We start from the raw sequence: 10,167 nt of genomic DNA, 5'->3' as shown, positions 1-10,167 counted from the left end.
TTTTGCACACTGCATTGGTGGTAATAGCCCCCTGAAAATTTATGCACTGCTTAATTATATGTAATCATGGTATTGTATAGTAGTATATGAAATGGATCAAGAAAAATATTTAGGTGGGCACAGTCAATTATTACTTGATGTTGAGAAAGTTAGCATTAGTTTTCAAGGCTCATGATCTTTCGCGCCCTATGTTCTTGCTTCTCTGCATATGTTGGCAGTGATGGATCCAGTGTGGGGCTGCAGAGGCTTGGCACCCCTTCTACCTGCTTGCAAACCATGGAGAAGTATAAGAGAGCAGAGGGAAAAGGGGTCGTTCTAAAGGAGGATGTGATAGCATTTATTTGGAGAATAGATTTGGACGTGTCCTCAATGGTTATGTTCTATTCAGTTACATGGAATTCTACTAAATGGCAAAATTAATAAGTCTCCTAGTAAAAATAAGCCTATTCACATTTAAGAAATTAGTTGTGGAGATGGTGTAGCCTTTTCTTAATTAATCCAAGCATCTGACTCGGTTAGTAAAAATGAGTTCTGTCATGAGTTAATCTATTTAAGCATTTTTATCAAAAAATGAATTCAGTAACATTTTTACACAAAATATAATTTTCCAACCTATAAATTGAGTCTGTTTTTCCAATAAACTTGTCTCAAGATATGGAATTTGAAAATGAGAAATTACAAGGATTCGGTTATGTGAAATTTGAAAATATTAAAATGAAATATAATGAAGATAACAAATAGTAAGATTAGAAAGGTAAAAAGAAAGAAAGACAAATGGCATTACCAAGACACGAACGCGGCCGAAAGCAAATTAGAAGCCTGGCCAGTTGTTGCATGTAAATGAGCCTAATCAACTACAAAATGAGAAACAACTAGTATTTGGCCCAAGAGTGCTGATCAGAAAGAAAACAAGACAAATAAAGCACATATCACTAGGCACATTGCAACGACAAACCAATTTTTTGGAAAAAGTTGTATTGACACCATCCAACTATCATAAGAGTTTGATTTCCAACCTTAATTAGAAATCTAAGCACCTGGCGACATTTGACTGTTGAATCTAGACAAATTTGGACCTTTGGTTGATTCCAAAGGTAGTTTTCTAATTTATAACTAATTATGATACCTGTACATTTTTTGAAATGTAATATATATGTTATTATTTTATTTAGAGTAATATTTTGTTCATGATCTTAGTGTTATATTTGCTCCGCTTGGAGTTGGAACAAATAAGATCTTCGGAATAGTCAAATTTATATTTTCAAAATATCATAAAAGTCTGATTTTCAAGGTCCAACTACAAAATCGAATAACGAGGGTTATTCTACTATTGAAATCATTCAAATTTGGATTTTGAGTGGTTTCAAAGGTAGTCTTTCATTTTGCAAAAAATTAAATATTCTAGTTTAATCTAGAAAATTATAAGCAATTCATTTTAAATAAAAAATGAAAACATTTTTAAAAAAAATCTATCTATCTATTGGCACACTTGTCAGTTATTCATATTCAATTTTTCTGTTTCTAATATTTATTTGCCAATAATTATACCTATTGTTTTTACTTTTTGGATAAATAAGATTTGAACACAAACGGATTGGTTACATTTTTAGAAACATTCTGGCATCAATTTCATATTTTTCGGTTTCCAATGAATTAGTTTCCATTTTCTAGATCTATCCAATTTCATATTCTTTATATTAAACTAATTTATTTAAATTTTAGAAAATAAAAACCACACTTCAAAACTGCCCAAAGGACCATATTTGTATGCTTCAACTGCCGTTTATGCCTTTAGTTTAAGATTAAAAATTAGACTATGGTGCTAATTGAAGGATTGAACTGAAATTTGTGCTAATGCAACGCTAATTGCAACACCGGTTTTTCATGTCGTGCACCAACGAGGAGTTCTAGACTTCTAGCGAGTGGCTAAACTTGGGTACAGAGTTGAAAAATATGGTTATAATCAGGGTTTACTCCAGCGAGACGGGCTTCAAGCGATGGCGGATGGGGTGCGTGTCGTTTGGTGGGGTGTGGCTCCTTGACACCGTCACGGGTCGCTACTGCTTCCGTGTTCATCATGTTCCAAGAGTCAGGGAGCCAGCGTGCCAGAGCACCACGCAGAACCTTCAGCACTTACCACCCTATAATTCGTCTTCCAATCGATCCTTTTGCTGTTCAGGCGAAGAACAAATTGTACCGAAACTATTCTTCAATGCTTTGCAGATTGAAACTTCATGTACAGAATCCAATGCAATAAATTTCTCCTATGCCAGCAACACACAATGGCTGGATTCTCCAGACCATCTGATCCCACGGAACATAGAACCAAACATTTTCGCAGCAATGGCGCGCCGGCGGTGGACGATCTCTCCTGGATCAGTCTCGACCGCCGGCAGTATACATCCTCAACTCTTTCTCCTCTGTAAATCGTAATGAAGATTAAAGAACACAGCAAAAAGAATTCCGATGCCAGCTTTTGCACGGCTCACGGCCCGACCCTGATCCGCACTTTCTTGGCGTGCATCTCGGCGAACTCCGCCTCCGAGTCCGAGATCTCCGAGTTGGTCGACGACGTGAGGTGCCGCACCGACAGGCGGTCGTCGCCGGGGTGGCGGCGCGCGCCGCCGGCCGCGTCGACCGCGAGCACGAGCAGCAGCGCCGCCGTGGCCGCGGACAGCGCGGCGAGCGCGGCCCACGCCGTGCGAGCGCCGCGCCGCAGCGGGGCGCACTGGTTGCCCACGATGTTCGCGAAGCCTGCCTTCACCAGCTCGCAGCTCACCAGCCGCTCCGTGCCCGGGAAGATGTCCAGCACGTTCTGGATGGAGCTCGTGTAGGTCTGCACCTTGTCGTAGTCGATCGCCGACGAGAGGTCGGCCGGCCGGCAGTTGGCGCCGCCGCCGAAGTCCGAGCACGTCAGCCTCTTCAGGATCTTCAGGACAGGACGAAAGAAACGCCATGTCAAGAACTCAAGATTACCGCCCAAATTGTTCTGAATTCTGATTTCTGAAAGTGTATAGAAGTTTGTGTTTACCTGAGGGATGTCACCAATGGTGATGGCGCCGGAGGGGCAGTTCTGCGGACGGTACTGGTAATCCGGCGGCCCGCTGAACGGGTTGCAGATGTAGTCCAGCTTCTTCACCGGATACTCCGATTTAATTGTGTTAATGTTTGAATTCACCTGATCAATGATGTCATGGATCCCTGCACCGACGTCGTGCAGAATTATGCTGCCGGAGAGCTTCTCGCTGCAGGGGATGATGGTGCCCAGTGTGCTGTTCTGAGGGTTCAGCTGGTACTCGTCCAGGGCCATACAGGTGTCGCCGGCGAAATTGTCGAAGAAGTAGTACAGGCCGAAGTACACCCAGAACAGGGTTGTCAGTATCCAGCAGAAGGCCATGCATCTGTTGGAGATAGTTTCTTGTAGTCAGCATGCCATACAGGCTGAAAGGTCTGATGATTTAGGTTTGTATATTCAGATGTGTTTCTGAAGTTTGAAGGTAAGGTACTCACAAGTAGCACAGTTTTTGCAGTTTTAGAGGGCTCCCAACTGCAATATTCAGAGAAGCAATGTATTAGATTTAGCAATAATTACCTGTTACAATTCAAAGATTCATATTGCAGATTCTGAATAACTGTGTCGCTTACCCAACAACACTAGAACTGCTACAAGATTCAGTGCCACGGTTAAAATGGTTACAAGTTCCCTGAAATTCATCACAAGTTTCAGTTTCAATGATGATCAGAAGTGGATAAAAAAAGTAATAATATGTGGATCTTTGATCTCTCTTTCCCATTCTGCAAAAAGTTCTTACAGTGCGTTGATCCCTCTGCTGACCAGGCGCATGTTCTTCTCCGCCTTCGCCTCAATGTCCATTGCTTCGGAGTTGAGCGCATCTACCGTGGGGTTCAGATGATCCCATGCTTGACTGGTGTAGTTGTACAGCTTTGATGTGTTCTGCATCATCTCAATAGCTCCTGTTATGTTGTAAATGGTTGCTGTAGCCTCAAGTGCAGTCGTCCCAATGATCTCTTTCACAGATTCTGCTCTTGAGTGGAATTGTACCGTGCCGCGAAGGGTGACTGCTGATGCGACTCTGCAAACAAAATGCTAGCGGAATCACAAACTGCAGTGCTGCATAGGTTTACAGATTCCCAACAGTTACTGTTGATACTTAGTTTATTTTTGGTGTGAGCAACTTACATGACAAAAACTGCAAGGATGATACAGAGTATCACAGTCAAAATTTGGTATCTCTCTAGGAAATAGTCGAAGTTAGTGTATCTTTCTTTCCTTTTTGTGCAGAAAACCTTGGAGACTAATATAGTTCCCAGAAAAATGATACCACCAATAACCCACAATGCTCCAATCACGTATCCAGATCTACCTGTAAATATGGTCGACTGAAAAAAGTAAAAACAACGGCAATCAGTTTTAATCCTTATATCGATATCGATTTTTCTATCTATCATTCTGAACATTTATCACGACTGAATGGTAAGAACAGAATTTTGGTGTATTCAGTAGTGGCATAGTGCCATGTGCATCTGCCAGAAAACCATGCCCTGACCTCTTGATGTATTCTCTAAAAGCATTTATCTGTGGCCTGGACATCATTTCTAGCCCAAAAAAGGCAATTACTACCTAAAACTTTGGGGAGTACGTTCAGAGAAGCAGAGAGCTTACACTCCAGTAATGCTTGTCAGTGATATTGTACCCTCCCTCATACTTCCTCAGACCATCAAGAGGATCAATTCTTCTTGTTCTTACGGATAGAGCGCTCGCCGATCTGTTCCCAGCCTCCGACAAAATCCTACCCACTGATCAGCACGAGCAACAAAGATCAGGTACCACCCGCAGCCAGCAATATACAGCAGGCAAGAACATTGTCAAGCAGAACAGTACAAAACATGCTAAAGGAACAATGCACTATAGACAGGAAGATTTTTTTTAAAAAAAAAAAACAGACAGGAGGAATGTCAACCAGAACAGTTAACCAGGATAACTTTGCGGTCCTGGCATGCTGCTTTACCTCTTGACGAAAGGCAAAAAAAGTCTGCGAGGTTTATCTATGATACACATCAGGGGTTACTCACCTGCTCCAGTGGGGTGTTGCAGAGTGGTTTGGGCCTGAGCTTGTGCGTGTAACCTGCATGTGCTTGCCGCAAAGCAGCAGAGCAGGAACACTAACTGCTCCAACCTCCTCGGTTCCATGCTAGCAAGCTGCCATCAGAAAAGCTCCAAGAATTACACTCCGATCACGATTCAGACAAATAAAGATTGCATGCAAAAACCAAACGATGTAGATCTGCATGGAAGTAACTTTTTTTTGCCCGCATGTGCGGCGTAAACTAGATGGCAGTTACTGACATACTGATACATAAAAGAGTGTTTAAATCAACCAGGATATGTAACTTTTCCAGTGTGTTCTATCAATTCTAATGTGAAACGCATGTAAATTTTCCTGGCAGTTTCTCCAGCCTAACTTGTCAGGAATTCCAATGTGCCGTCTATCAATTCAGTTCAGAGTACCTAACTTCAGAGTTCAGACTGACCTCTTGGAAGATGACTTTATTTCCTGGTCGCATCTTGGACTACTTAATTTGCTACCGTACCTAACTTTAACAGGTATGAATCAACCTACAGAGTTATGAGCTTATGGCGGAACGTAGCTCCGTTGCACACGGTGAGAAGGCACTACATGAGTTTGTCATCAAGAGGACTACAGGAGTTCCTCAATAACACTGAGTTTCAGGGATGTGACTTCTGTGGCATGTAATTACTTTAAATTAAGAAATGACAGCATACATGTTTAGATATCCAAAAAGTAGAGAAACTAGGAACATAGTGCAGTGTCAACAATCAGCATGCACTGAATTTATCGAATTTTCTTCTCGCAGTCCATCGTGGATTGCTTCTTCAGAGCAGGAAGCCATGAAAACCGAGCCAGAGAGAAGATGCATGCAAGATGACCCCAAAATAATCAGGGGCGGAGCCAGAAATTTGTTTTTTTCATTATTAGGAGGGGCCAACCATGTTAATTTATAGAAAAAATTAATCAAAACTCAAATGTTCAATGGAAATTTGGGGACTATAGGGGGGCTGGCCGCCCCCCGTCTACGCCCCTGAAAATAATCACACGCAATTCAGTCCCTACCTATCATCACTTCAGAAACTTCTAGGACGTAAGCGAGATCATCCAAACACCTCCTGAATTTCTATCAGGGAAGATGAGCAAGGAAAAACATTATTCTCAGGACGCCATGAACTCAAAACGCAAAGCCTGAACAGGAACACAAATAAAAAGAGAAACTGAAGAATCCCAAGCTCCGGAAACTCACCTGAACCTGTCGCGGCCTCCTCCTCCCCTGCTCCCACCATGCAAGCCGAAGCAGAGCTCCTCTGCTCCGCGGCGCCGTCTCCGAACTACCACCTTCCTCCCGGCGTCCCTCTCACCATTTACTCCGAGCTCCCAGACGTGGCCTCCCTTTCCCAGTCACTCATCATACAATTCAGCCACCTCTCTCTCTCTCTCTCTCTCTCTCTCTCTCTCTCTCTCTCTCTCTCTCTCTCTCTCTCTCTCTCTCAGTCCAACCAGGCCACCTCTCTGCCTTTCTCTCTCCAAGACCACCTTGTCAAACGAGGCGACCTGTTATATACTAGTAGGTGATCAGAGGGAGGTGGCGATCGTCGACAGGGGATGACATGGACATGGACGGGAGCAAGCAAGGAGGGCCGGGCCCCTAAAGCGCCATGCTTTCCTTGGCCATGGAGGAACTGGTAGGATGCGATGCGACGGGATGGGTCCCTCCTGCGCCGCGGCAGCCGGCACGGTCGCTTGCTGGCTGCAACCAAATCCCTCCGGCCAAGGAAGGAACGAATGCTAAAGGCGATCGGCCGGCGAGGGGAGCAGCAGAAGAGGGTTTGAATCGGGATGGGAGTCCGCGTAACAACTTTGGCTCGGGATCCCATGGGTTGGGTTGGGTTGTTTGGGTTTCCCGATTCTGTTCCGATTTTTTTGTTCAGTTGCCATCTTTCTCTCCTCCCTTTCTGCAGCTTCCTTCGAAGCCGGGAGAGTGTGTGTGTGTAAGTCGGCAGGAGCGGCCGGGGGCAGAGGAGCAGGGGCGAAGTTGTAACGGGGGGAGTTTTGCGGGATAAACCTCGTGGTCTTTGGTATTTCCATGTGAGATGAACCGTAGGATCCGGTGATATATGGGATATATGATTAACTGCTAATTTCAGAATGTGCGATGCGACCGAGGAAGTACGTTCATGAACAATCACATAATACTTTTTTTTCAAGAAGTTTCTGTTGTGTGATGTGATGATAAATAAAAATTGTGCATGCACCCTGGAGTACAATGCAAAACTGAAAACGAATACTTGATAGTGGTCCAATATAATGACGACCCAAGAAAAGATGGTAGGTCTATGGGCACATTGCAGGAGGAAACTAAGAACTCCCTAATGTAACATGTGGTTTTGCCGGTACCTTTCTTGCATTGAATCTGCCATCACTTTGCACCGATCAAAATATTGTTGAATTCAATTCAGCCGGCCTGGCCAGGCCTTCAATCTAACAAAAATAGGGATCGAAAATAGATTAGAGGTTCACAAGCTAGTATAAGAGTATTTAGTGAGGATGGGTGTTCAAATGAGAAGGCTACTGTTGCAAGGACGATTTGTTCACTTGGTTGGGAAGGTGGAAATAGCAATTGATGGGCAGCACAAGTTTGTCTGCTCTTGCCGAAACCATTTATATGGAGGAGATGAGCAATGCCAAGAAAGATTGAAACAATTTCAACCATTTAATAGAATCTATATTCACACTTTTTCGGTATCACCTAAATCTCATAGGCAAAACCTATAAACATGGGCAGAGATAAATTCAGTAGTATATATGAAAGATCCTCCATATATTTCCTCTAACGCGAGAAACCGACAAAGTCGTAAAAGCTGCATAATCCGTCCACACAATTTTTAGTAAGTTAGAGGGGTTTCCCTCGAAAGAGAGCCGCAGGCATAAAGGTCGCAAAAACGATTCTGCCGTGTTTCTTTCGGCTTCACCTTTTGCCCCTTTCGTCCCTTGCGTTCACAGTGCCGTAGGAAGCTGAAAAATCTTTGACCTAAAAATGTGGCGCCTTGGAACTAGCTAGCCGAGTATTAAATATCTACCGCTACCTGAATTAGTCTGAGCCTTAGTGGGGAATAATGCTGATTAGGCTAATTGGACAGCAGAGGTCAAAAGCCTCCTATTTGGAGAAGAGCTGAATAGGATGACCAAAGAAAGTACCTCCCTGGGACCCACGCAGGAGGTCAGTTGGATTCTATGCGGATCAGGCACAACTGCACCAACTTTATCTGCGAGTGTAGGAGAATTTTAGTTTATACACTGGATCAGACAAAATGTTTTAGTAGCATTTGATGATATCCTAATGTAGACATAGAGCAAATAAGCAGCCGACTTTCTAAAATATGATGACAACTTTTGATATACCCAATTGAAATAGCGTCTAGATATGCAAAAGCGTAAAAGCTTACAACTTCAAGTACATATTAAAGAGCTTGCTTGCTATGCTTGGAAGATACCAAACTTTAACACCTAATTCAACCATCGAGGCTTACTTTTGGCACAAGAATGTAACAAAATTAATACTAGCTACCAGTACGGATCAGAAAGAAAACCACCTATCCTAAATAAGTTCTTCTTTCGGAATGAGTATATATATATATATATGACCGGTCTATTTAGCATCCCGGGTGTTGAATAATATTCAACACCCACGGCGGAGCGCCGCCCCTCCTCCGGCGAGAGGTAATTACGGTGCTTTGTTAAGATGGGAGTAACATGTAGTATTAAAGGCTAAAAGTTATTTAGTATCCTAGTTACGATTCCGTTTTAATGAATGGAGCGCATGCAAGGTATAAAGGCAGCGTATCCTTGATTTGCTCCAATTAATTACTTGCGGAGTTGATTAGCCCCTTGATTTGCGCCGACGTTAGCTTGTTTGTCCTCCAGCGATAGAGGTAAAGGTGTGAGTACCTTGTTTCTCGTTGGTCCTACATTAATGCTCCCTTTGAGGCTTTGACCAGGCAGCTGTCCCTTTACATGAGTTAATGCTCGTTTGAGCTGGCAACATGCAACTCTCCACGTTGGTTTTGGCGTGATTTCAGCTGGCTGGTTTACGATCTTGGCTTGGATGGGAGTAAAAAAGCGTTACAATACATCTTTATTTAGTTTGGTTGTGGAGTAAAAAATTACTACTATATGTAGCTAATATATATCCGTACACGAGTCATTTTTTTCAGCTCCAAGCATGAGTTGGGTTGAAGTTTTGTGACTCAACTTTAAAAATTAATAGCAGCAAGCTGTTGGAGATCCGATGACATCATGTGAGTGTAATTCTTCAGCAAATCCATCCTCAACGAGTAATGTTCAACATGCGCTGCTGCTTTTGTCCGAACTCCGAAGTTCCCATGAGTCCTCTAGACAACTTTTTACTCTATTTTCATCGAAGGTAGTAAAAATCACATAGTATAGTAAAAATCGCAGGTAATATTTTTCCATACTAGATATCGTATTTTTCCATTTTATATGAGTACATTTTGGAGTAATATTTCACAGTGCACACAAAGGAGTGAATACCTCTTAGAACTATTTTTGCAAATAAGATGAGTATTTTAATTGACAATAGTGGTATTTTATTTCAGATATGAAAAGTATATTCCAAATGTTAGGAGAATTTTTTATCATTCAAATATCATGTCTATATTTCAACTGACAAGATGGGGAATTTTCTTTTAATGCAGGAGTATTTTCAACTGACCAGGGGAGTATTCTTTTACCAAATGTTAGGAGTTATTTTATTTTGTCTAACGTTCATGTGTATTTTCAGTTGAGTACAGAAGTATTTTTCAAAGGACACAAGTGTTTTGCAATTGACTAAAGTATTTCGATCAACACAACTAACAGGAGAATTTTCAATTGACAAGGGAAGTATTTTTCAACTGAATGATACTTTGATTTGATAACAAGAATATTTTTACTCCATGATTATTTTCCACCTGATAAAGTGGAGAATTTACAAAATGCTAGGAGTTTTTTTACGACGTGCGAGAAATCAACAGCAACAGTTATGTTACTATAGAGGGCGTGAACTTGATTGATG

The 10,167-nt window shown here is 42.3% G+C and overlaps 1 protein-coding gene across 2 annotated transcripts; it reads right to left on the bottom strand.

Annotated features, from left to right (window-relative positions):
• Positions 1-2,191: 2,191 nt before the first annotated feature.
• LOC120644206 lies at positions 2,192-7,080 on the bottom strand. Of its 2 annotated transcripts, XM_039920768.1 has the most exons (10): positions 6,340-7,080; positions 6,156-6,216; positions 5,095-5,221; positions 4,685-4,818; positions 4,202-4,401; positions 3,813-4,094; positions 3,646-3,704; positions 3,511-3,547; positions 3,032-3,401; positions 2,192-2,929 (listed from the first exon to the last, which is right to left on the bottom strand). In XM_039920768.1, the coding sequence occupies exons 3-10, from the start codon at positions 5,210-5,212 to the stop codon at positions 2,486-2,488; spliced, it is 1,644 nt and encodes a 547-aa protein (XP_039776702.1). In that variant the 5' UTR covers positions 5,213-5,221; positions 6,156-6,216; positions 6,340-7,080; the 3' UTR covers positions 2,192-2,485. The 2 variants fall into 2 exon arrangements, with proteins under 2 accessions (XP_039776702.1, XP_039776701.1); XM_039920767.1 differs by lacking the exon at positions 6,156-6,216.
• Positions 7,081-10,167: the final 3,087 nt, after the last annotated feature.

The sequence above is a fragment of the Panicum virgatum genome, chromosome 8K (genome assembly GCF_016808335.1).
Source record: "Panicum virgatum strain AP13 chromosome 8K, P.virgatum_v5, whole genome shotgun sequence".
NCBI lineage: Eukaryota > Viridiplantae > Streptophyta > Magnoliopsida > Poales > Poaceae > Panicum > Panicum virgatum.
Note: the sequence above shows the minus strand (reverse complement) of the source record. Positions and strands in the feature narration are given on the sequence as shown.